The following is a 27,795-nucleotide window of genomic DNA, read 5'->3' on the forward strand; positions in this document are numbered from 1 at the left end:
AAGCTGTGTAAACAAATACTGTTACTTCATTTCTTTGCTGCTCCAAGCACAAGCCCCTTTGTTTTGTTAACATTCACAAATAATTGTTTCTTTGTCTAAAAATGATATTCAAACAATTTGTTTTGGTGACTTTGGGGGTCCTATTTCTATGAGACCTTTGTGAATACAAATTCAACTGATTTTTTTTTTTCTCCTGTTAATCTGTCCTATGGCAATTTAATGATTAGACCAGCCAGAAGAACTCAAGATGGGTGGGGCAGAATATCCCCGTCCCCAACACTGTCTCAGAACTGTCTTTGTCTCTCAGCAGTTGTGGATCTCTGAGTTTATTATACATGAAATTCACTGAACTTCTTGGATGTAAATATTAACTTTTTTTTTTTGCATCCCATTGACGTTTTCAGCCATGGTTTCTTCAAATGTTCTTTTTGTTCCTTTCTTTCCCCTCCTTCTGGGATTTGTACTGTGTGTCTGTTGGTATCCTTATAGTGTCTCACAGGTCTCTGAGGCTCTTTGCATTTTTCTTCATTTCAGAGTGGATAATCTCAGTCTGATTGAACTTCATGGTTTCTTTAACAGTCCACAGCTGAGACCATCTGGTTAATTGTTCATTTCAGTTATTACATTTTTCAACACCAGAATTTCTATTTGGTTCCTTTTTTATGATTTCTCTCTCTTGATATTCACTCTTTGGTGAGAATCATTTTTATACTTTATGTACACCTGGTTTCCTTTAGGTCTTTGTACATATTTACAATTGCTGATAATGTCTGTCAAGTAGGTTCAAAATTTGAACTTTCTTAGGGACAGTTTCTATCAACTGTTTTTCTTTCTTCTGCACAGGCCATACTTTACTTTTTGCATGTCTTGTATTTTTTTGGCTGAAATCTAGACATTTCAGACAGTCAAAATGTGGTAACTCTGGCTATCAGATTCTTGCTCTGCCTCTTCACCTTGGGTTTTTTGTTGGTGTTTGTCTGCTTGATGGCCTTCGTGAGCAAATTCTGTAAAGCCTCTATTCTTGGTGCTGCCACTGAAGTCTGCTCAGCTAGCTTAGTGGTTAGCTAATGGTTAAAGAGATTTCTTAAATGTCCTGAATCAGTAAGTCTTACACTTTGTGCTGAGGGGGTTCTCTGTGTGTTAAGACATGCCTCCGATATTTCAGCAAGTTTACAACTCTGACTTTGCTCTCAGCTTTTGCTTGTGTAGATCCTCAATGTCAGCCAGAGATGAGAGATGAGGGCCTTCCCAGGTCTTTCCTGGGCTGTAAACAGCCCTACAAAGTACCTTATACTTAACAGATTCCTGGGAATATGTTGAAACTTTTAAAAACCCCCTATGGACCTCTCATTCCTCAGATTTCTAAGTATTCTGGTCAGCCTCCTGTTTGCTCCAACTAGCATTTCCACCTCGGGTAGCTGTGATGTTAGACAATTGCTGCTGATTGCTGATTTTCTATTTTTAAACAAATGCCCTGCTGCTGGGACTTTCCTCACCGTGCTCTGAGTCAGGTCAAATAAAGATAAGCCCTGTAAAAGAACTTATCCAGGGAGCTCCCAGACAGGTCACATACTGACAGTTTTCTGGGGATGTGGCTTTTCTGGGGAGCTCTAGGCATGTTTTAGTCCCTCCAGTGGCTGACAGGCTGCTGGTTTTCTCAGTTACCAGGGTTTTGAGTCTGTTGGTTTTCAAGGTTATTGTGGAGCTGGGAAGAATGGGATGGGAATAGGGCAAATTAAAATGCCACAAAGCTGACTCTTGGAGATTCAGCCACTTTTCTGGAATAAATGCTCTTCACTGTTCCAAGTCTTTGGTTAATTTCCAGAATTTAAAAAATGTTATTTTTTGACAATTTTTTTTCTTTTTTGCCGTGTTCTTGTTGCTTTTATGGAGGAGCTAATTTTCAGAGGTCCCTACTCTACCAATTCCAGAGTCCCTCTTCTATAAACACTAATTTCTGTCCTGTGTTGTAAAGTAATCATGTATTCAAGACCAGCTGAGGGATATTCAACTTTGGCCCCAGATTGCTATGTCTTTTGAGCTATCTATTTTCCTCTGCTTTTCCATGTACCTTTTTTCCCTAATAAATTTTAGCCTACAGTCTTCCCATAGTGGTCCCTATCTCTATGTCAGTATGCTACTTCTAATATGCTGTGGGGCTAAAAAACAGCCAAATTGGGTAGCAATGTTGGAATAGCTTTGGATGGTCCATGGCAAAATGGCAACTCAGAAGTCACTTTGGCCTTCTCTCTCGTATGTTCTAAAAATGAGGTTTCTAGACATCTGATCTCTGGTTCCTCTGTCTTTTCTAATGACTGTGTAGATAACAATAAACTGTGGAGAATTCTGAAAGAGATGGGAATACCAGACCACCTGACCTGCCTCTTGAGAAACCTATATGCAGGTCAGGAAGCAACAGTTAGAAATGGACATGGAACAACAGACTGGTTCCCAATAGGAAAAGGAGTACATCAAGGCTGTATATTGTTACCCTGCTTACTTAACTTATATGCAGAGTACATCATGAGAAACGCTGGGCTAGAAGAAGCACCAGCTGGAATCAAGATTGCTGGGAGAAATATCAATAACCTCAGATATGCAGATGATACCACCCTTATGGCAGAAAGTGAAGAGGAACTGAAAAGCCTCTTGATGAAAGTGAAAGAGGAGAGTGAAAAAGTTGGCTTAAAGCTCAACATTCAGAAAACTAAGATCATGGCATCTGGTCCCACACTTCATGGGAAATAGATGGGGAAACAGTGGAAACAGTGTCAGACTTAATTTTTTGGGGCTCCAAAATCACTGCAGATGGTGACTGCAGTCATGAAATTAAAAGATGCTTACTCCTTGGAAGGAAAGTTATGACCAACCTAGACAGCATATTAAAAAGCAGAGACATTACTTTGCCAACAAAGGTCTGTCTAGTCAAAGCTATGGTTTTTCCAGTGGTCATGTATGGATGTGAGAGTTGGACTGTGAAGAAAGCTGAGCACTGAAGAATTAATGCTTTTGAACTGTGGTGTTGGAGAAGATTTCTTGAGAGTCCCTTGGACTGCAAGGAGATCCAATCAGTCTATCCTAAAGGAGATCAGTCCTGGGTGTTCATTGGAAGGACTGATGCTGAAGCTGAAACTCCAGTACTTTGGCCACCTCATGCGAAGAGTTGACTCATTGGAAAAGGCCCTGATGCTGGGAGGGATTGGGGGCAGGAGGAGAAGGGGATGACAGAGGATGAGATGGATGGGTGGCATCACTGACTCGATGGACATGAGTCTGAGTAAACTCCGGGAGTTGGTGATGGACAGGTAGGCCTGGCGTGCTGCGATTCATGGGGTCGCAGAGAGTCGGACACGACTGAGCGACTGAACTGAACTGAACTGAGACATCTAAATTTAAGGGAAGCAAGTTGGTGATATCCAAATCAGGGGAGACAACAGTTTCACAATACTCCTTGCTAAGTTTGATTATATCTATAGTAGTATACCTAATTCTGGGAAACATGTTTTAAGATGACTTTGACCAAACAGAAATTTCAAGGTAATAGTAACCAGTATGGATAGTGGGAAAGTTCTGAAACTATTCTCTATGAGGAATAATTGGGACAAGTGGTGGTACTTCACTGGGAGAAAGAAAAATCTGGAAAAAAAGAAAAAAAACAAAACAAAACCCCAAAAGTATAGGATAGGGCTGGAGTATAGGATAGGGCTGGTATGTAAATAAAATTATTCTCTCTCTCCACCATAATTATGCTAGTTGATTACAGGTTATAAACTAAAAGGCTATAGGTTATAATAGGACAGGGGCTTTCCAGGTGGCACCTTTCCAGGTGGCAGGAGGTAAAGAACCCTCCTGCCCATGCAGGGGACGTAAGAGACGTGAGTTTGATCCCGGGGTCTGGAAGATCCCCTGCAGGAGGGAGGGCATGGCGATCCACTCTAGTGTTCTTGCCTGGAGGATCCTATGGACAGAGGAGCCTGGTGGGCTACAGTCTGGAAGGTTGCAAAGAGTTGGATATGATTGAGGTGACTTAGCACGAGTAACGGGACAGATTTTGACTCAGTATAAAAGAAATTTCTAATAATGAGAATTGTGCAACAATGTACTTGAGTAAATATCTACCATGTCTTGAGCCTGGGGAGACAAAACTATGTAAGAATTGCTGTTCCAGGGCAGCTTATAAAGGGAAAGCCCCATCCTCAGTGACTAAACAAAGGCCAAGTGACCACCTGTTAAGGATACTGTATTGGATAGGAGGCTGGATTATATGACAGCTAAAGTCTATTCTGACACTACCATTTTAAGGGTCTGAGATACAGGGTGCAGTCCACTGCCACCCCTATGGGGCTGGCAGCTAACTTGGGGGCAAGATAAAATGCTTAGTGTGAGTCTAGCTTCTCCAAGGAGTACAATATATTTTTGAACTCTTTTCTCTACCAAGGTCTCTTTATGGTCATTAAATTATGTTTGAAGTTGGAAGCAGGTTAACTTTGCTTTAGGGATTTACTGACACCTAGTGGTAGAAAATAGGTATCAATATAATTCAAAATGTTAGAAGACCATCATACACAATCATTATCAAAAATAAAAATAAATAACAATAAAATATATAATTTATGAGTTATAAATGCATTTGGTAATAAAAATGTATTAGTGTTTCAAATTTTATTTTGAAAAAGAATTTAAAATTCTTTAAATGTTATACTTTTATATTGAAATTTCAAACTTCAATATCTTGACTGATTTTATTTATAAGCAAACCTATAACCATTACTGTATCTTTCGTGTGTGTGCCTGTGCGCTCAGTCGTATCTGACTCTTTGCAGCCTCATGGACTGTAGCCTGGCAGGTGGCCATTTCCTCCTCCAGAGGCTCTTTCAGACCCAGGGATTGAATCCACATCTCTTGTGTCTCCTGATTGGCAGGTGGATTCTTTACCACTAGCTGCCACATAGGAAGCTGGTAGTACTATATCTTTTAAATCATATATTTCATTAATTCTATTTTCAAGATTTAAGAAAAACAAAAAGTATCATCTAAACTATCGATTTATTAAATTTTAATTTGTAAGTTGAAAGCATTAAAACAAAAACGTAAATATGTTCCAATTCAAAGCGAGAATTATAGACATCAATCCAATAGCATTAACAGTAGTTTTTCATGATAGTGACACCTGATCTGTAACATTTTTGTTTGGGTCTCTGACTGTGAACAAACCTGGAAAAGGTTGGTTCTGGTTAGATCTTGGAGCTATAGCAAAAAAAACAGTAGGTACTAATTGGTACTATGGGGAAATTAAATGCATATTTGGATATACAATGGAAAAAAGACAACCTCTTTAACAAGTGGTGCTGGGAAAACTGGTCAACCACTTGTAAAAGAATGAAACTAGAACACTTTCTAACACCATACACAAAAATAAACTTAAAATGGATTAAAGATCTAAATGTAAGACCAGAAACTATAAAACTCCTAGAGGAGAACATAGGCAAAACACTCTCCGACATAAACCACAGCAAGATCCTCTATGACCCACCTCCCAGAATATTGGAAATAAAAGCAAAACTAAACAAATGGGACCTAATGAAACTTAAAAGCTTTTGCACTACAAAGGAAACTATAAGTAAGGTGAAAAGACAGCCCTCAGATTGGGAGAAAATAATAGCAAATGAAGCAACAGACAAAGGATTAATCTCAAAAATATACAAGCAACTCCTGCAGCTCAATTCCAGAAAAATAAATGACCCAATCAAAAAATGGGCCAAAGAACTAAACAGACATTTCTCCAAAGAAGACATACAGATGGCTAACAAACACATGAAAAGATGCTCAACATCACTCATTATTAGAGAAATGCAAATCAAAACCACAATGAGGTACCATTACACGCCAGTCAGGATGGCTGCTATCCAAAAGTCTACAAGCAATAAATGCTGGAGAGGGTGTGGAGAAAAGGGAACCCTCTTACACTGTTGGTGGGAATGCAAACTAGTACAGCCGCTATGGAAAACAGTGTGGAGATTTCTTAAAAAACTGGAAATAGAACTGCCATATGACCCAGCAATCCCACTTCTGGGCATACACACTGAGGAAACCAGATCTGAAAGAGACACGTGCACCCCAATGTTCATCGCAGCACTGTTTATAATAGCCAGGACATGGAAGCAACCTAGATGCCCATCAGCAGATGAATGGATAAGGAAGCTGTGGTACATATACACCATGGAATATTACTCAGCCATTAAAAAGAATTCATTTGAACCAGTCCTAATGAGATGGATGAAGCTGGAGCCCATTATACAGAGTGAAGTAAGCCAGAAAGATAAAGAACATTACAGCATACTAACACATATATATGGAATTTAGAAAGGTGATAACGATAACCCTATATGCAAAACAGAAAAAGAGACACAGAAATACAGAACAGACTTTTGAACTTTGTGGGAGAATGTGAGGGTGGGATATTTCAAAAGAACAGCACGTATACTATCTATGGTGAAACAGATCACCAACCCAGGTGGGATGCATGAGACAAGTGCTCCGGCCTGGTGCACTGGGAAGACCCAGAGGAATCGGGTGGAGAGGGAGGTGGGAGGGGGGATCGGGATGGGGAATACGTGTAAATCCATGGCTGATTCATATCAATGTATGACAAAACCCACTGGGAAAAAAAAAAAAAAATGTAATGTAAATGCATATTTGGGCTTTTTCAGAAAGCCTTTATTTTTTAAATTTTATTTTTTTGGCCACATTGTGTGGCATATGGGATCTTAGTTCCCCAACCATAGGGATGGAACCTATGGCCCTGCACTGGGAGCTTGGAGTCTTAACCACTGGACTGCAAGGGAAGTCCCCAGAATGCCTTTATGCTAAATAAATAGAGATAAATGATTACGGCTATTGAGCTCTAGAATACATTAAAAATTATAAAAATTTATAGCAATTTATAAAAATTGCTGTGATTCACCTACAAAGAGCAAAGCAGAATGTATCAGATTTTGCCTAGTAAATAAAGCATATGAAAACTGCATCTAAAAGTTGTAGATTAAAAATTTAGCTGATATGATTGCTACATTTTAACAACATTGACAAGTAAATGAAAGTTTTTAGGTGAGAAGAAATGTGCACGATTAACCTGATGGTTATGGTTACCACAGCGTTTTGCTATGCTATGCAAGATGCCACTTCTCCAACGCCTGTTACGAGTTTTAGAGGAATTATCTCCAAATACGACTTCTTTCTGCCAAGACCTCTGCTCTACCATCTGCTTTCAAAATAAACCAGTTCTTTTCCCTAACTAAAGGGGCAACCTCCTTGCGTGCGGTGAAGAACTCAAGACCAGCTGGTCTGGCTCTGGTGTCTGCTGTCAACCATGCTGAGTGACTTCCTAGGCCACGCCAGCATTCCTCAGCTCAGCCCAAGTCAGGAATGGCTTACACACCATGAGGCCCGCACTGGAGAAAATGACTTCTACCCCTCCCTCTCATCTAGTTCAGTGATCTGGGAATTGATGTTGGGGAAGGACAATCTCTAGAAATTTATTACATATTATCTATTTTATTACTATTCAGTTTCCCTTAGCTTAGTGTTAGCTGAAAACAGAAGGGATCAGAACTCCTAAGAAGAGCATGAGCAAATGTGGGCACAGACAATTCAGTTTCCACTCAATATTTTTCTTTTTTATCACCAGCTTCTCCATGTTTTTTCATAGGGACAGTGTCCTAACCTCTTGATTATTTCTGTTTCTCTCTAGGATGGAATAGGCAGTTAAGCTTAACCAGCTTCAGTATGGGGTCTACAGATTTAGGTTTCTTTAATAAACTGAATTACCTTATGGAATTATGGAACTCAGAATGAGAAGTTTAGCAAAGTATCTGCAAAGTGTTATAGTGAAGGAGGATTAGAATTGTAGAAGATAATCAACCTTCACTCCATTTTGAAAGCATTCTTAAAAAATAAAAAAATTCCTGGTCTTGTCACCAAAATTAGTATCTTGTAAATTTTAGGATGATCACTGAGGTTTCCCTGGTGGCTCAGTGGTAAAGAATCCACCTGCCAATGCAGGAGATGCAGATGGGACCCCTGGACTGGGAAGATCCCCTGGAGGAGGGCATGGCAACTCACCCTAGTATTCTTGCCTGGGAAATCCCATGGACAGAGGAGCCTGGCAGGCTACAGTCCCAAGAGTTGGACATGACTGAGCAACTAAACAGCAGGGACAGATTTTAGGATAATCACAGACTGTTTAAGAAGATGGACCTAACTCAGCAATGAAAGGACAGATTTCAATTTTTTAAATGCTGTTAATTCAGTAATTTATTTATTCTTTGTACCTCACAAAAGTGCAAGGCTGTTGAGAAGAAAGGATAGTGGGTTGGGAGGGAGGGGATATGGGCTCCAGCTTTCATCCCATTACTCACTAGACAAGTCACTCGACTGAAAATCACTGAGAATCCCTGAGCTGCAGTTCCTTGCTTCACCCCTGCTTCATTCAGCTTCACTGTGAGGCTGCAGCCTCCTCATGGCCTCAGCACACAGCAGGCTTTCAGTCAACACCTGCCGACTGGACAAACCCATGACTGACTGAAAACGAAAATAAAAACACTGTCACATCGACCTCAGAAGGGCTGCTCTGACGTTACGATGATATAGGGATATAAAATGTGGGAAATTGGTTTGAGAATCATGAAAAATGCTACTGAGACATACAGCTCAGTTCTTTTTATAAATGGAGAAAGATGTTCTTCTGTATTTTTAATGCCGCGTTTAAAAAGAAACTAAGGTAAATGCGTTAATAACTGCAAGCTATTTCAAATCACTACAGCTTATATATTTATAAACATTCTGAGAAAAGTAGACTATATCTATCTGAAGCCTCAGAAGATGTCACTGATTAGAGACTGATAGAGCTTTCAGTTCAGTTCAGTCACTCAGTTGTGTCTGACTCTGAGACCCCATGGACTGCAGCACATCAGGCTTCCCTGTCCATCACCAACTTCCAGAGTTTGCTGAAACACATGTCCATTGAGTTAGCGATGCCATCCCATCCTCTGTCGTCCCCTTCTCCTCCTGTCTTCAATCTTTCCCAGCACCAGGGTCTTTTCCAATGAGGCAGTTCTTTGCATGTGGAAAAGGCAATGGCATCCCGCTCAAGGACTCTTGCCTGGAAAATCCCGTGGAAGGAGGAGCCTGATGGCTGCAGTCCATGGGGTCGCGAAGAGTCAGACATGACTGAGCAACTTCACTTTCACTTTTCACTTTCATGCATTGGAGAAGAAAATGGCAACTCACTCCAGCGTTCTTGCCTGGACAGTCCCAGGGATGGAGGAGCCTGGTGGGCTGCCGTCTGTGGGGTCACACAGAGTCGGACACGACTGAAGTGAAAACTTAGCAGCAGCAGCAGTTCTTTGTATCAGGTGGCCAAAGTATTGGAGCTTCAGCTTCAGCATCAGTTCTTTCAATGAATATTCAGGACTGACTTCCTTTAGGATGGACTGGTTGGATCTCCTTGCAGTCCAAGGAACTCTCAAGAGTCTTCTCCAGCACCACAGTTCAAAAGTATCAATTCTTCGGCTCTCAGCTTTCTTTATGGTCCAACTCTCACATCCATATGTGAGTAATGGAAAAACCAGAGCTTTGACTAGACGGACCTTTGTCAGCAAATATCTCTGCTTTTTAACACACTATCTAGGTTGGTCATGGCTTTTTTTCCAAGGAGCAAGTGTCTTTTAATTTCATGGCTGCAGTCACCATCTGCAGTGATTTTGGAGCCCAAGAAAATAAAGTCTGTCACTGTTTCCATTGTTTCCCCATCTATTTGCCATGAAGTGATGGGACTGAATGCCATGATCTTAGTTTTTTGAACGTTGAGTTTTAAGCCAGAGTTTTATATCTCTAATATAACTTTAGAGGTAAAAAATATCTATGATTTTCAATGGTGCAGGTAAATTCACCAAACAAGTTCAGATTAAAAAGTCAAATGGCAATTACCTATAATACAGTTGTATCTGACCACATTTAAAAAAAAAAATTTATATGTACTGATGTTGAAAAGTCTAAGATAAAATGTTAGGTGAAAATGCAAGTACTATAACCCATATATTGCCAGATGTTCAAATCTTTATCTCCAGAAATACCTTAAAAAAGGCCTGGATGGTACATAGAATGGATGGATGGATGACATACGCTTTCTGAGGAGGGACTTTTAGCTTCACTGGTATTGTCTGAAATTTTTTAATAGCAGGAATGTGAACAAATAGATGAGAGTTTTACTTGAATATTGAAGATGGAAAGGGTAACTGTTTATCTTTATATAGACAAGGGTATATTTCTTGGTATTTGCAAGGAGAGAGCACTATGGCTTTCAGGAACCCAACCTTGAGGGATTCCTGCTTGGAGTAAGTTTTTCTACAGAGAAGAAAAGCTCAGTGGCTAACAGAATTGGTATCTAACATTAAATACCATACTTACTAAAAAAAGAGAATGCAGCTACAAAACTGAAGAAAAATATTAGCGATATATAGTGGTCATGGGACAAATAAGGAAAAACATATTGGTTATATAGTGGTGATGGAAGAAGGTAGGAAGAATATATTAGTTATATATACTGGTAATAGGAAGCTTGAAATTACACATAATTCTCATTAGAGTTACAGTATAGCTCCTAAAGAGTCTACTATTAAATAAATAAGGTTTCATTTTAAAAATTAGTTTTTATTATCTCAACATATTTGATTTGCCCGGTCCATGAGACAAAAAGACACGCTGACTAAACACAACATAGTTTCCTCGAGCTGAGGGACTCACGCACCGTTACCTGACTGACTGCAGCGCTGACTGGCTGCTGACTGGCTCCAGGCAGTGAGGCTCCCCTCTACTGCGACAGCTCTTCCCTCTCAAAGGATCTCCTCATTTCTGTCAGTTCGTCATCTTCTTCCGCGAGCCTCCTTTCCCGGGACGACACTCTATCCATGTACCTGGCGTCGTACGCCGTTCTCTGTAGGGAGTCTCTGTCTGGAAGGGGCCTCTGGGCCTGGGCTGCACCCTGATCCTGGGATTCAAAACCCACCAGCGGCTCTCGCGTTCCTCCGGGACCGCCGAGCCCGGACTCAGGCCTCACAGGGGCGTGCCTGCCCTCCTTCTGCTCATAGAGATTCAGTCTCCTCTCAACCACCTCACGAATCAACACTGAAAATTGCATGTACAGAAATCACTATGACTTTTCATATTTTAGTAGTTGTAACGCTCGCTAATAGATGAGCATAAAATATTCACCAGGCCTTGTCCCTTCCCTGTATCATGACTTTTTATACAAAGTCAGCAATACGTACCTTCTGTGCCACTTAATGTGAACTCTATTCAATGCCTATTTTAACAGAATATGATTTATAAAGTAATGACAGAAGATTTTAATTCTGATCAAATTATAAAAGAACCAAAAATAATACTAAAGGTAAAAATAGGTACCTTTGTTAAATGGCAACCCACTCCAGTACCCTTGCCTGGAAAATCCCATGGATGGAGGAGCCTGGTATGCTACAGTCCATGGGGTCGCAAAGAGTCAGACACGACTGAGCGACTTCACTTCACTTTGTTAATAGAATTGATATACTGAAAATTTAAGAACCAAAACTGTAAAATTAACATCCTTTTTCTCTATGTTCTTTTTACTGAAAAATTTCAGAGATGACTTTTATAATAACATAAAAGAACTTACTGTCAAGCACTGTTCTTCCCACCATGCTGTACTCCATGCTTTTGTCAACTTCATTCATTAGCCATGGGAGGAATCCTATCTCAATATCTGCAATTTAAAAAGTTAATTTCATTAAGTGATTTTTATGAAGCATTACAAACTGGGAGAATCTGTGCTTTTCCCCTAATGTTACAGATATATCAGCCTTGTTTTCTTATTATAAAATGTCAAACAGACTCGTATAGTATCACTTTTGCTGTATAGTATTCTCTCTCTATGGTCTGGTCCATTACCTTTCTATTCAAGTATAAATGGTATTTGCAAAATTATGAGGCTTTCCCTGGAGTCAAAGCCTTTAGAACTGACTTTATAGGCACTATGCGAGATGAAACAAGGGCCTGGCGTCATGGGGGACATCCGGTCCATGTTGCTTTCTACTCTCCAGTGTTGTTTCTCAGTAAACATTCTACAATCTTTGTAACACCCCTCTTATTAGTAACGGTACTTTCTTAAAACAACTATATAATTGATTTTAAAATTTGGTCCAGAGATAGAAAGATTCCTTGATAGCTCAGTTGGGAAAAAATCTGCCTGCGAAGTAGGAGATCCTGGTTCAATTCCTGGGTCGGGAAGTTCCTCTGGAGACGGGATAGGCTACCCACTCCAGTATTCCTGGGCTTCCTGTGTGGCTCAGCTGGTAAAGAAAGATTCCAATTCAAAATAAAAATGGGCACAACATGAACTCAAACCATTAGCAGGATGCTTATTGTAACAGTTAATCTAACAAAAGACCTCCAACAAACCTCTTTCAATGGGATCATAGAAGTAGCCACCATCCCGAAGGCTGTCAAAAACTGACGGGAGGAGGTCGGCCAGGTAACGCTGTGCAAACGCTCGAGCAGCGATCTTCTGCGAGGTCTCATTATGCTTGTGAACCACCTGCCATTGCTGCTGCTTCCGACGTTCCTGCCCAGGGAAAACATCATCACAGGTGGCTATTCAGCCTCCCCAGACAGCGACTCTCATGAGTGGGAGAAATCTGTACTTATATTTGTATCCAATAATGGACAGCAAGGTGTCTATGATCAGTTTGTATTTTTCACTAAGATTTTAATGAGTTTCAACAGCTAGATAGGTACTGAATTCAGAGGAGTTGATGCTTAAGGTAAAATTCATTTCCTGATCCATTTTCAAGTAAAATAATTTCAGGATATACATGTTTGACTGAAATCAAAGAATAATAATAGTTATCTGTATTTTTAATTAGTATTATAAAGTATTGCTGATATGAAAATTACAATTACTTAGACATCTTTGATTAAAAAACTTGGGCCAATAAATTGTCTCATTTATAATGATTCTTTGTAAAGTTCTGAAAATTATAAAACATTTTTGCTGCTGTTGCTACTTATAGATCATATGAAATCTGTGAAGCTAATGAACTACCTTCTCTATTCCCATGCAGAAGTGGGAACATTAATATATTTTCTAATTAGTCTATTTTCAAAGTTCAAGCAAATATAAATCTGGATGACTTGTATTCTTTGTTTTTTCATAGTTCCTAATAGTAAATAATATATATTATAAAAAATGAAGAATACAAGTCATCCAGATTTATATGTGCTTAAACTTTGAAAACATTTCCTAATAGTAAATAAGGGCTTCCCAGGTGGCTCAGTGGTAAAGAATCTGCCTGCTCGGCAGGAGATGTGGGTTCGATTCCTGGGTCAGGAAGATCCCTTGGAAGAGGAAATGGCAACCCACCCCATACTCTTGCCTGAGATATTCCACGGACAGAGGACCCTGACAGGCTACAGTCCAAGTCAAGACATGACTGAACATGCGCACACCACCAAACAGTAAATAAACAAATTTAACTATTCTTTGATAAAAACTTCACCAATTATTTCAACAAAGCTCATTTTGTCAGGATTCATCTTATACTTGCGAACAAATAATCGTGCATTTGCACAATCTTTATCAACAGACCCGTGCTCTTTACACAGTTACTCATTTTGGAGGAAAACTGAAAGTCCATTTGACTAGGTTTGGAGTAGAATGTTCGCACAACTCAGCTATTCGTGTGGGAAGCTAGACTCTGAGCCCTTTCAGGTGTGTGGAAACGCCTTTATCATTTATCCATCCAGTGTTTAACACACGGTGAGTTACTGCCACACCCAGACAGACTCTTATTAAACTGTACTGAGCCGAGTGCTTCCTAACTAAAGGTTTGTGGCGTATTTAATGATTGAATTCTACAACTTTTCTTATTAAAGGTTCTAAAAACCTTATAATCTGAAGAAATACTCTATAAAGACTCAGATAGTAGGTGTATCTGTAAGGGTGTAGAGCAGGGCTGGCCACTAAGAAACAGACCCAGAATTCTTTCCAGATTCCCTTTCTTACTCCCCATCCACCCAAATACACTCCCCTTTTTCCTGCCACCTTTTCTGCCACTGATTTTTGGCAAACTGATGTTATCTCTTCTCCAGGACTCTTATTTAAGAGTGCCTTTCCTTGGGACATATGTGATTTAAATTGTGACCTGCAGGAATTTTTGGGGAACTCTATTTAGGTTGTTGGTGTTGTTTAGTCCGACTCTTGGTGACCCCATAGACTACAGCCTGCCAGGCCTCCTCTCTCCATGGGATTCCCCAGGGAAGAATCTCGGAGGAGGCTACATTTCCTTCTCCAGGAATCAAACCTGGGCCCAGGCAGACTCTGTACTGCCGAGTCACCTGGGAAGTCCGTCTCCATTTAGGTACATCTATGTAAACTGGGATTTTAAAAATGTAATTGTTCATGAAAGATCAGTGATCTACAGGAGAGACCTGGACAACAAACACTACAGGTCTTTTCTAACATGTTTGCCAAGACCTGTTAGCTCTACATGTGATTCTGAACATAATCTGTTAAGTAACCGAAATCAGTCTGAGAGAGAGAACGAAAATTCTCTACTTTTTCCTCTCGGTGTCGTCTCTCCTGCTCTTCAAGTCGCTGGACTTCAGCAAGCTCGACGTTGCGGAGCTCTTCATATGCATACTGACTGGCCCGCAGGTTTGCCAGCTCCTCTTCTTCCATCACTTCCAGAAGAGACTGCTCGATGGTCTTCCCCACCAAAACTTCTAACATTGGTTTAACTTCAAGATCAAAGTCAAACAGCTTAAACACACAAAACAGATTTAAAATTTTAATCACAGACCGAAGGCTCAGTGAAAATATATCCACAAGAGCAGCAATAAATAACAGGATACTCCTTATTGAGGATCTTCTATGTGCCAGACACTGAGCTGGTAATTTACCGTTTCTAATCTTCAAAACAGCCCAAAAGGCACAGGGGCTCTTTAAAGGCAAAAACTGATAAGAGTCAAAGTTATAAAAAGATCTATTCAATCATTAGAATGAACCTTCATTTTCAATAATTTTTCAATAAACCTCTAAAACCCAAGGGAAATACCTTTGTCTAATTCTTCATCTTTTCTGCTTGATTTTTATTGGTTGTTTTGATAACAGTTTGAAGAACAAACGAACAAGAATAATGGATACTTTGGTGATTCATCTCTAGGATTTAGAGGCAATTATAGTCTTCTATATAGATTATGAAGACTTAGTTTATTTCCTAATTCAATGACAATACTTTCAAATTCGAGTTTTAAATCTCACTTAAGTCATTACGCACACTGCCTTCTCTTCTTCAGTTTCATAAACTGGCCTATATTTATGTATTCCACATTGATATAAAAATTAATTATTTTAGGACTTTTTTCCTAACACAGAGAATTATCTTCATAAAAGTTATGTAATCAACAAGCAACTAGCAGTAGAACCTTTTATACCAGAGATATTATTTTCCCTCATTTGGTACAAATCTACTTTATGTTCATCCGTTAAGCAAGTATGCAAACACACAAAAATTAAATATATAAATATTCTAAATACATTTCTAAAATTTTTTATTTCTGATCAGCAAAGAGGGAAAATCAGATCATGCCATTTAAAATTTTTTTAAAAAACTAAAAAATAAAAGATCATGATATTTAAAGACATTTCTGGGTAGCTCAGGATAAAACCATACTCCATTTGGAAGGAAGTGCAGTAAGTATAGAATTTTCCTGATTGTAAAGTGGGTTGCATTTATGTTAAGGTTTTAATTAAACCTAACTCTTTATAAAGAAGACAGAGGGAAGTCTAATAATGTACTATACCTCTCCTTCTAGAATTTCAGTGGCCACATCTTTGCCAGTTTTGGCAGGAATAAAGAGTGGTGTTGGTGGTCTGTCCAAAAACGCATCTGTTTGGCACTCCATATCAACTTCTATTATGCGGTCAGCAATTTCTTCAAGGTATAATTCTAAGAGAACACCATATACACTGAGTTTGAAATTCTGGTCTTTTTCAAGAATTTGAAACTACAGTCCCTTCAAAACAGAAATGAATGGATCAGAATATAAGTCTTGAAATAAAGGTGCTCAAATGTGGGATTCAATCCACATAGTATACTAAGCATTTTTATAAATTTGGAAGACCACAGAGTCAGTCAGGCTAGAACATTTACTAAATGTTGAGAGATCATTGAGCTTTGTATTTAAAATGGGCTTCCTTTGTGGTTCAGCTGGTAAAGAACCTGCAATGCGGGAGACCTGGGTTTGATCCCTGGGTTGGGAAGATCCACTGGAGAAGGGAAAGACTACCCACTCCAGTATTCTGGCCTGGAAAATTCCATGGACAGTTCACGGGGTCGCAAAGAGTCAGACATGACTGAGCAACTTTAACTTTGTATTTGAAAATAGAACTAAAGAACATGAACCTATAGATGAATATAAGACACAAAATATAACATGGGATGGAAAGTTAAGGATCCATCCATGTAACAAGTCTTAAGATAGTCGATGTTTAAAGGTTTGAAAATCCCTGGACGTGTAAAAAAAACTATGCATCACATCATTGTGTTACAGACGTTCTCTCTAGCCTACATATCATAAACAGATATATGAAAGCAAATTTCACCTTAGGAATAATTTACATGAGGCAAGGGCAGTATGGCATCATGTAAAAAACATGAGAACTGGAGCCATGTGTTGAATATAGGACCTAGCGATTACATTATCTTTGGGTCTTGGTTTCTTTATCTGCAGAAGGGGTCAGGGTTATCAGCCACCTGCAGTCTTCATAGTAATAAAGGAGACACAGGTAAAGGACCTGGTATCGTCTCTGAGACCCAAGAAGTACTCAGCAAAAAGTGGCTGCTACTCTACTGCTTCATATTCTGATGGCATAAATAAAGACTAAAAGATAGCTCTTACAGAATTACAACTATATTGGCTAATCACAGACATATACTTATTCTAGACTTGGGCTCAAGGTAGGAAAAAGCTTGGAATGGTCCTCAACCTTTTGTCCTTACTATCCAGAAATATCTCTGGTGAATCCACTCACCATCTCGGCAGGGTGAATCTTAGGTGGTTACATTTTATGTCCAAGGAAAACATCAAGTATTGTTTGACTACCAAGATTCCGTCAACAATACAGCTGGACCCTATGGGTCCAGGTAAACCCCCACAGCTGACAACAGTCAGACAAGTAGGAAAAGGCTGGCACTAGCCTAGGAGAGCCTGTGTGGCCCTGGGGAGGATGCAAGGGAAAGGAGAACAAAAGGAGCCAGAAGAAGAGGCCGTGGTGAGAGGTGGGGGACTCAGATCTGAACAGGTTTGTGCTGTGCTGTGCTGACTCAGTCGTGTCCGACTCTTTGTGACCCATGGACTGTAGCCTGCCAGGCTCCTCTGTCCATGGGGATTCTCCAGGCAGGAATACTGGAGTGGGTTGCCATGCCCTCCTCCAGGGGATCTTCCCAGCCCAGGTATCAAACACAGGTCTCCCGCCTTGCAGTGGATTCTTAACCATCTGAGCCACCAGCGAAGCCCAAGAACACTGGAGCAGGCAGCCTAAACCTTCTTCAGGGGAACTTCTGGATCCAGGAATCGAACTGGAGTCTCCTACATTGCAGGCGGATTCTTTACCAGCTGAGCTACCCGGGAAGCCCCGGGATTAGTAAAGCTTGGACTAATAACCCACATTTTCAGATATTCAGTAAAACGGTTTACTTCTCTCAAAAGACAAAATGCCAAAATAAAACTATACTGCTCTCCACTTCCAGGAATCCAAGAGTGATTCATCTTGGGCTACGAAAAGCAGGAAATACTCCCAGTTTGAGAACAGCATATGTGAAAAGGGCTGAGAGAATTAATTTGGTTCTTATATTCTTTTTTAAAAAATCACCATGTCACATTTTCAGCCATACCCAATATATTACCAATATTCAGTCTATGAGTTTGTTTACGGAATGGACTTTTTCTACCACGAGACAGGGAAATACTAGATGGCATAACAGACATGTTAACATGAAAGTCAAACAAAATGAACTGACTCAGAAAACCACACACACCCAGGAGCCACCAAGCCGTGGGCCCACATACCTGTCTGCACATCCACATGTTTTCTGCCTTCCACGGGTTCAGGTGTATGTGGTCTGAGCTGTTCTTGGGCTCGTTTTCTGGCAAAAGCCCTCCTCCTGGCCTGCTGCTGTCTCTGAATCTCTATAGGATCAGGCTGCCCAGGCTGAATGACAGAAACGGCTTATGAAATTTAGAAAATATTTCTCAAAGAGTATAGGAGTGCTGCTCCAAAGTAATTCCTGGGTGGCATAAAAGCATCTGTCACAGAATGCTTCCTGCTTATCAGTGACTTGGTGACTAAAAATTTATCTGAAATTTGCCAGGCAATTACAAAGGTATCTGGTAAAACACATGAAAGTAACTTCAAAGTATGACTGTTAACCAGAATAAAATGGGTGCAGAATCCCAAATAATAAACTGTTTTTCCTTATTCAAGGATTTTTTTACCATGAACTCGTGTGATGTCTAGTAAACTGAGGTAACCATTCAGTCACAATAGATTTTAATGTGTAGTTAACAAATTGAAAACCACTTGAATTTTTTTTTTAGCCTAATTTCATGACAGAATTTCCATAAAAAATACATTAGCTCACAAAGAAAACAACTTCAGTCCAAACAAAGCCTGTTTAAGTACCCAAACAAAAGGTGACTAAGGGATTAAAGGAGGCAAAAGGCACAGGAGAAAAGGAAAGATACACCCATCTGAATGCAGAGTTCCAAAGGATAGCCAGGAGAGATAAGAAAGGCTTCCTCAGGGATCAATGCAAAGAAATAGAGGAAAACAATAGAACGGAAAGACTAGAGATCTCTTCAAGAAATTAGAGATACCAAGGGAACATTTCATGCAAAGATGGGCACAATAAAGGAGAGAAATGGTATGGACCTAACAGAAGCAGAAGATATTAAGAAGAGGTGGCAGGAATACACAGAAGAACTATACAAAAAAGATCTTCATGACCCAGATAACCACGGTGGTGTGATCACTCACCTAGAGCCAGACATCCTGGAATGCGAAGTCAGGTGGACCTTAGGAAGCATCACTACAAACAAAGTTAGTGGAGGTGACGGAATTCCAGTTGAGCTATTTCAAATCCTGAAAGATGATGCTGTGAAAGCGCTGCACTCAATATGCCAACAAATTTGGAAAACTCAGCAGTGGCCACGGGACTGGAAAAGGTCAGTTTTCATTCCAATCCCAAAGAAAGGCAATGCCAAGGAATGCTCAAACTACCACACAATTACACTCACCTCACGCTAGCAAATGCTCAAAACTCTCCAAGCCAGGCTTCAAGAGTACATGAACCGTGAACTTCCAGATGTTCAAGTTGGATTCAGAAAAGGCGGAGGAACCAGAGATCAAATTGCCAACATCCGCTGGATCATTGAAAAAGCAAGAGAGTTCCAGAAAAAACATCTATTTCTGCTTTTACTGACTATGCCAAAGCCTTTGTGTGGATCACAATAAACTGTGGAAAATTCTGAAAGAGATGGGAATACCAGACCACCTGACTTGACTCCTGAGAAATCTGTATGTGGGTCAAGAAGCAACAGTTAGAACTGGACATGGAACAACAAACTGGTTCCAAATCAGGAAAGGAGTACGTCAAGGTTGTATATTGTCACCCTGCTTACTTAACTTATATGCAAAGTACATTATGTGAAATGCTGGGCTGGATGAAGCACAAGCTGGAATCAAGACTGCCGGGAGAAATATCAATAAACTCAGATATGCAGATGACACCACCCTTATGGCAGAAAGTGAAGATGAACTAAAGAGCCTTTTGATGAAAGTGAAAGAGGAGAGTGAAAAAGTTTGCTTAAAACTCAGCACTTAGAAAACTAAGATCATGGCATCCAGTCCCATCACTTCATGGCAAATAGATGGGGAAACAATGGAAACAGTGACAGACTTTACCTTTTTGGGCTCCAAAATCACTGCAGATGGTGACTGCAGCCATGAAATTAAAAGACATTAGCTCCTTGGAAGAAAAGCTATGGCCAACCTAGGCAGTATATTAAAAAGCAGAGGCATTACTTTGCCAACAAAGGTCCATCTAGTCAAAGCTATGGTTTTTCCAGTAGTCATGTGTATGGATGTGAGAGTTGGACTATAAAGAAAGCTGAGCGAAAAGAATTGATGCTTTTGAACTGTGGTGCTGGAGAAGATTCTTGAGAGTCCCAAGCAGATCCAACCAGTCCATCCTAAAGGAAATCAGTCCTGAATATTCACTGGAAGGGCTGATGCTGAAGCTCCCATACTTTGGCCACCTGATGCAAAGAGCTGACTTACTGGAAAAGCCCCTGATGCTGGGAAAGATTGAAGGCAGGAGAAGAAGGGGACAACTGAGGATGAGATGGTTGGATGGCATCACCGACTCTATGGACATGAGTTTCAGTAAGCTCTGGGATTTGGTGATGGACAGGGAAGCCCGGCGTGGTACAGTCCATGGGTTCGAAATGAGTTGGACATGACTGAGTGACTGAACTGAACTGAACCATTTTTCAGTGCACTGCTCAGGGGCATTAAGTACCTTCACATTGTGCAACCACTACCACCATTTACCTCCAGAACTTTTTTCATTCTGTGAAAGTCTGTACTCACTAATAACACTTCCCTATTCCCCTATTCCCTGCCAACCACTATCTGGTTTGTATTTTGCATACATTTTTTTCCCCTTTCATTTTTCTAGCAATCTATCCTTATTTTATTTCATAAATGTTTTAGTCTGTAACAGATTAGAAATTTAAAGAAAGAAACAAAAATTGGTCCTTCACCTCAGGTAGTCTGAGTACTCTGTGTCAGACAATTCAAACTGTACTCACCAGGGGTACTGACTGCAGAGCGTAAGTGTTGCCTCGGATTACCCTTCTGTCATACATTATGTTTCCGTAATGCACAGGTTCTTCAGCTCTATAAAAAAGTAAATTCTAAATCATGACTGTAATAGAGCACTGGTATCTAAAAGTCAATTTTTCATTTTCAAAAATTAAAGTATATTTGATTTACAATATTGAGTTAGTTTCAGGAGTACAGCAAAGTGTATCAATTATACACATATATATGGTCTTTCCAGTGTCGTGTATGGATGTGAGAGTTGGACTGTGAAGAAAGCTGAGCGCTGAAGAATTGATGCTTTTGAACTGTCGTGTTGGAGAAGACTCTTGAGAGTCCCTTGGACTGCAAGGAGATCCAACCAGTCCATCCTAAAGGAAATCAGTCCTGAATATTCATTGGAAGGACTGATGCTGAAGCTGAGGCTCCAATACTTTGGCCACCTGATGCGAAGAACTGACTCACTGGAAAAGACCCTGATGCTGAGAGGCATTGGGGGCAGGAGGAGAAGGGGACAACAGAGGATGACATGGCTGGATGGCATCACCGACTCGATGGACATGAGTTTGGGTAAACTCCGGGAGTTTGTGATGGACAGGGAGGCCTGGTGTGCTGCGATTCATGGGGTCGCAAAGAGTCGGACACGACTGAGAGACTGAACTGAACTGACTGAAGAATACCCACAGGCATGAATGAGTACATTTATTAAAAAATTAGATCTGTGTGTGCATGTATACAGAAAGAAATTAGGGGAAAAAAGGAATTAGAGTTTATAAAAAAGTGGAGAAGAAAAAAAGTAGAGGGAGCCAAGTGCAGATTAATATGTGTAATATGATTCCATTTCGGAAATAAAACCTTCCATGTACACGTACATATGCTCCTCTTTGTGTGCACCAGCAAGGTGTGGAAGAATAAGATTGTTAAGTTTGGTTACAACAGGGAAGTGGGAGTAGAGATGGGTGAAAGATAATTAACTTTGCCTTTACTCCTCATTTTTAATTTCCATTTGCTTCACAAGAATGTATTACTTTTATAAATTTGTAAACTGAAAAATCAAATAGATACATCTAAAAGAACTCCTCTCAAAGGCTTGATTCAGATTGCTTCAATATACCAATCAACTAATTCTATAAAAAGAGAAATTGTTTCTAAGGACCCACCAATGAGTCTTATTTCATCTGTTGGTGTGATTTAATAGGAAGGATTTGTAAGCAACCACTTCAAGGCACTAGGAAATATTTCTCCAAGGAGTCCCTTTTAAAATTGAATCCTTTTATAATTTAAATGTTCTTATTTTGGTTTTCTTAAAGTGATAGACCTTTCTTATTTAAAAATGTCTTTATTGTCAGAATAAGATAACTATGATTTTAGACTCTGCTTTAAATAAGCATCAAGAACTCATGTTCTGTCTTTAATTCAACAATCTGTGTTGAGTGCTAACTATGTGTCAGGTAGCTCTTTAGGGAACAAAAGTCATAAAGGGTCTTGCTTCCATGGAGCCTGCATTCTTGGAAAGTTCTGCTGATTCCAAATTTGAAGCGTACACAAAGAGCTTTAAGAGAACCATAATACTTAACGCCCTTTCCAAATATGGATACCTGAATATTTGCAATACTGATGAAGTAAAAGTACAATTTGCAGTCCAACATGGAAGGAGAACCAGATTCCTGTGAGAGATTTACGTGGCTCCCATCATAGACACGCTATTGTGAGGTACACCTTTGTATCCGTCTCTTTATATACATAATATAAAACCAACTTCACAGCACTGGAAATTAGGTAAGAAAATGTATGTTGGTGCCCCTAGAAGGTGCCTGCTTGGCACACAGTTGGCCAATAAACATCTGTTGACTCAACAAGTCGTTTCCGTGCACATGTTACCAATCATGCCAGCATCATGATCACTAAAAAGTTAACCAATTCCCTTTATTGCTTCAGTCCTCCACAACACAGGAGAGTTTCTTGCTGCTGCTGCTGCTAAGTCGCTTCAGTTGTGTCCGACTCTGCGACCCCCTAGACGGCAGCCCAGCAGGCTCCTGTGTCCCTGGGATCCTCCAGGCAAGAATACTGGAGTGGGTTGCCATTTCCTTCTCCAGGAGTGTTCCTTAGGGAGGGAATTTATTTCTCAGAGAGCAGGGAAGGGAAAGCAGCACAGGCAGTTTCTGCCAGGGCTCAAGGGCCAAGATCCCGCGGCCCCAGAATGGGGAGAGACCCCAAGGGGCCGCTTTGCTCACTCACTGCTGCATCAGGTCGTCCCGGTAACGGCGGCGCTGGGAGGGCAAGGCCCGGGGCCGGCTGGTGTAGGTGTAGGTGGCCATGGCCGGGGAGGCGCGCTCAGCCAACGTGGAGGTCGCGCCCGGGGTCGGCCCGCTTCCCTTTCGGTGAAGCTTGGCTTCGAAGCAGGTGGGCACTAGAGTGTCGTGGGAGCCGGAGAGGTGCACGTAGTGCCAAGGGCAGGGATTCCGTGATGCGAGGAGGGGCGGCAAGAAGGGAGGCGCGCGGGCCGGGAAGTTGCCAGGGCAGGAAGTAGGGGCTACACAGGGACGGTTCTGAGCACCACCGAACCCTCCCGCGGCGCCCGCGCCGGTTGCCCAGCAACCCAGCGTTCCGTCGAGGGGCGGGGCCTCAGGGCTGCTCCGGCTGGCGGGCTTCCGGGGAAGGTTTCCGGTGCGCCCCGGCACTTCCGGTTCTCGACTCCGCCTACCCGCGTCTTCCTGGTCAACGAGCCTGCGCATGAAGGAGGCGGTCCCGGCAGTCCCAGCAGAGGCCTGAGGAGGGCCCCGACGGTCCCCGGCCACACTCTAGAGGGGCGCTCGGCGGGGCCTGGGTTGGCGCCGTTCACTCAGAGCCCGCTCCTCGGGTACCGCCCTTGGCCGTTTCTCCCGCGTCTGCTGCCGCGCCTCTGATCCGGACCTACGACCGCACACGCATGGCGCCCAGCCTCCTATCTCTTGTTACGTGCCAGGGCCGAGCCGAGGGGCTTCCCCGTTGTCTCCCAGCACCGCCACCTCTTCCGCCCCAGGGTCCGCCTGCGTAGCTGGTCTGCCCTTTTCTGCTTTCCTTCCCTGCTTACCGCTCTGTTGCTAGTCCTCAGGGGGCGGTCCTTGGGCGTGGAGGGCCGCCCCATAGACATCTCATTTTTGATAAAGGATGTCCGTCTTCTTGCGTATTTTAGGCCCTCCTCCTCTTGCCCTAAAAAATGAAGCCTCAAGGGACGGGTCTGTTCTTAGAAACAGCAAATGCACTGGTTTTAGTGTTGGCGATGTGAAAGGACTGGGTTTGTGTAAGTGAAGCTTATGCTTCCCTGAGTGAGCTGTGGTGTTGGAGAAGACTCTTGAGAGTCCCTTGGACAGCAAGGAGATCCAACCAGTCCATCCTAAAGGAACTCAGTCCTGAATATTCATTGGAAGGACTGATGCTGAAGCTGAAACTCCAGCCCTTTGGCCACCTGATGCAAAAAACTGACTTATTTGAAAATACCCTGATGCTGGGAAAGATTGAAGGCAGGAGGAGAAGGGGAATGACAGAGGATGGGATGGTTGGAGGCATCACCGATGCAATGGACATGAATTTGAGTAAACTTAGGGAGTTGGCGATGGACAGGGAGGCCTGGCTACTGCAGTCCATGGGGTCGCAAAGAGTCGGACACGACTGAGCGACTCAACTGAACTGAGTGGTAACAGTTATTTGCCTTTGCTTTTGCATTCAATTAAGTGCTGTGTGGATTTAAATCTGGGTTCTGCACTGTACTAGCCCCATAGCTTCTGGCGAAGTAATGTTTTTGTGTTTCATATTGCAAATCTGCAAAATGGGGTTAACAATTATTTAATGTCATTTACTGAGATGCAGCCGTCTGGGTGGAAGTTCCTGTGGGCATTTTTCATTCTGAAACGCTTGAGGTATCAAATGGACGAGTCATGCTGGCGGTTTAGACGTGTGTCTGGAGTTGGGTGGAAAGGTTGGAGCTAGAGATAAGAATCTGGTACTGATGAGAGTTCAGAGGGCTTTAGAGACATTAAAACTAAAAAGGAAAGAGTGTGGTCTTGGTGAAACCAAAACTTTCAGGAGCGGTGGAGTCAGCCTGGTTATTACAAGAAGTTGTGTAAGATGAGAACTGAGAAGTAACCATTGGGTTTGCCAGCATGGAAGTTGTCTGTGAACTTCACAAAAATAGCAGTTTCTGTGAAGTGGTGGGAACTGAGCCCAAGTGGAACAAAGGGAGGACAGTTTTAGTTGTGAGATGTGGAGTCTGTAACCACAGATTATCCTTTCCAGATGTTTTGCTATTGTCTTAACTACTTAGTGAAGTGCATGAGGACTTTGGATGGTCGTAGCTCATGAATTAATAAGTTTTTGCCACAAGGTGTCACTAATTCTTCATTAGCTTCTTCTGGCAAATAGAATAGTTGGAGCACAAGCATACCTGTATTAAGGAAATACTTTTTTTTTAAAATCACTTTAAAAATAGACTGACTAGAAGTTAATTGTTTACATTGTGGAAAGTTTTCTGTTTAAGTTCTCTCTAGAATATTTGAATAACTGACTCATTGGAAAAGACCCTAATGCTGGGAAAGATTGAAGGCAGGAGGAGAAGGGGATGACAGAGGATGAGATGGCTGGATGGCGTCACAGATTGGATGAACATGAGTTTGAGCGAGCTCTGGGAGTTGGTGATAGACAGGGAAGCCTGGCGTGCTGCAGTCCATGGAGTCGCAAAGAGTTGGACATGACTGAGCAACTAACTGAAGCAAGAGTATTTTGACATCTGTGCACAGGCCTAAAAGAACATATTGAACGCAAGGCTGGGAATCAGCAGGCTAGGGTTCTGGAGTTAGAGCTCTGGATTGGGAGTTAGAAGACTGGGATTCAACTCCAGTTTTACACTCACTAGCTGTGTGACCTCAGGCAAAATTTAGGTGATTCTTCATCTTACTGATTTTTTAAAATCTTTCATTATTATTTTAAAGTAACAGTAAATGCCACTTTACTCATCTCACTCAATTATTTTTGCATGTCAAAACAGATGTGTATAACAGAGATGTTTAGAAAATGGTGAAGTGCGATGTAAATACAAGATTTAAAACAACTTTTATAAAAATCACTTATGCCCAAGTTTGTAGCAGTATAAAGCAGTTGTATTAGTGAAGATTATCATTTGCAATGGTAGGAATCCCAGTTTCTTGCTTGGCTAGAAGGACATGTTTTGAAGTTTATAAGGGTTGTTCAGGTGACTTCAGGAATGGCAGTGCTATAGGATGGAAGGGATATGATTCAAATTTGATTCAAATCCCTGGGGGTTGAATGGTTGAATGACAGCAAAGTGTGCACCCCTACTTCCCTCTGTTCTTCCCGCTGATGTCTTTATCTCTTTGGTTCCAACTTGCTACTTCCACCTAATAGGGAGCATTGTGATATTATAAAGGTTGTAGGACATCCACAATACAGCATCCTGTAGCTTGAGAAGGTGAGAAGATGGAGCTGAAGAAGTAGATGCTATGAATTACCTTGATTTTGGTGAGGAGAATATGAATTTCAAATTGATGAAGGCCATTGTCAACTAATACTGACTTTCAAATTGAAGAAAAAAAGCAAATGTTCCGGAACAGTCTAATCTTTGGGTCTACATGTCTTTATTAAAAAAATTTAGTCTTGCATTGTTATTTTATCTTCAATAAGTTCACATTTTAAAGAGTTAAGATAGTGGGATCAATGTACCTAATTTAAAGAAATTGAAAAAAAATTTTGTTTTAATTACCAAAAAAAGAGATAGGTATAATTTTTAAAAAGAAATCTTCATTTTAAACATTTCAGAATGGTATTCTTTAAAAAGGCATTCTGATCTGGAATATATGTTAATGAAAACCTAGTTTTACTTGACTCTTCAGGAACATATGTATCAATATTATGAGGTGCATTTGCTAGTCATATAATATTTAATTTCTTTTAACCCCCCCAAATAAGTGAATTGTTTTTAACCAAAAAATCTTGAACAATTAATGAATTTTTCCTTGCACATGTATTCATTATCAGATATCTTTTAAATTATCTTTGAAATTTGATCTGAAAAAAATTATCCTGACCTGAGTTTTCTTAGAACCAGAAGCAAGTTTTATAAACTTTCCTATATAAAATGAATGGAATTTTATATATAATCTGTTTAGAAGAGCACAGTAGGTGTCAGTGAGGGGAGTGGGGTGAAAGTTGTGCAAAACACAGTCTGTTTCAGCTTGAGAAGGGGATTTAAAATGCACACAGGAGTGAGGCTGGGGGCAGTTATGATGTCGTTGGTTGGCAGAGACCCAGTCTTAATTCCCTTATTGGAAGAGGAGCAGGAGGAAGAGGAGAAAGCTAAAGCCTCTGGAAAAAGTGCTGTCAAACAAGGGAAAGAAAATATGCCTTTTTTAAAATGTTTTTTAAAATGTTTCTCTTTTATTTTTTAAATTATGAAAGTATGATAAGACATTTACAGGAGACTTGGAAAATACAGAACAAGGTTACATATAGTTCTACTATATATCACAATTATTTTTTAAGTAGATAAATTAAAATTTTAGTTGGGAGTTTCAATATCAAACTCCCAAAAATTAATAGAATGACCATATGGAGAAGTAGAAGGATATAGTAGACCTGAAAAGCACTATGAGCCAACTCAACGTAATTAAGATTTATACAGTTTTCACACAATAGTAGGATACAAATTCTATTCAAGTTCCCATAGACTATAAACTGAGAGACGCTGGACCATATCCAGGGTCATAAGGTGCAAGAATTTCATGGTCTAAAGGGCATAAACTGTTAACTTGGGACAAATTGTTAAC

General features: G+C 40.8%; 1 protein-coding gene across 6 annotated transcripts in view; it reads right to left on the minus strand.

Moving 5' to 3' along the window:
- The window catches only part of RSPH3 (radial spoke head 3), a 41,218-nt gene extending 14,841 nt beyond the window's left edge, over window positions 1-26,377 (minus strand). For 4 of the 6 annotated variants that reach the window (XR_009690707.1, XR_009690708.1, XR_009690706.1 and 1 more), the window contains exons 1-8: window positions 23,216-26,373; window positions 20,968-21,055; window positions 18,166-18,307; window positions 15,898-16,043; window positions 14,651-14,854; window positions 12,496-12,658; window positions 11,714-11,800; window positions 10,814-11,184 (exon numbers count right to left, since the gene is read on the minus strand). Coding sequence is in view for 2 of the 6 variants with exons in the window: in XM_061130430.1 (XP_060986413.1) it covers window positions 10,871-11,184; window positions 11,714-11,800; window positions 12,496-12,658; window positions 14,651-14,854; window positions 15,898-16,043; window positions 18,166-18,307; window positions 20,968-21,055; window positions 23,216-23,712 (1,641 nt within the window). In the remaining 4 variants the exon portion in view is untranslated. Of the gene's footprint in view, window positions 1-10,689; window positions 11,185-11,713; window positions 11,801-12,495; window positions 12,659-14,650; window positions 14,855-15,897; window positions 16,044-18,165; window positions 18,308-20,967; window positions 21,056-23,215 lie in introns of those variants that run through there. The other 2 variants (XM_061130430.1, XM_061130431.1) reach the window with 2 other exon arrangements.
- Between the last annotated feature and the right edge of the window lie 1,418 nt (window positions 26,378-27,795).

The sequence above is a fragment of the Dama dama genome, chromosome 26 (assembly GCF_033118175.1).
Source record: "Dama dama isolate Ldn47 chromosome 26, ASM3311817v1, whole genome shotgun sequence".
Classification (NCBI taxonomy): domain Eukaryota; kingdom Metazoa; phylum Chordata; class Mammalia; order Artiodactyla; family Cervidae; genus Dama; species Dama dama.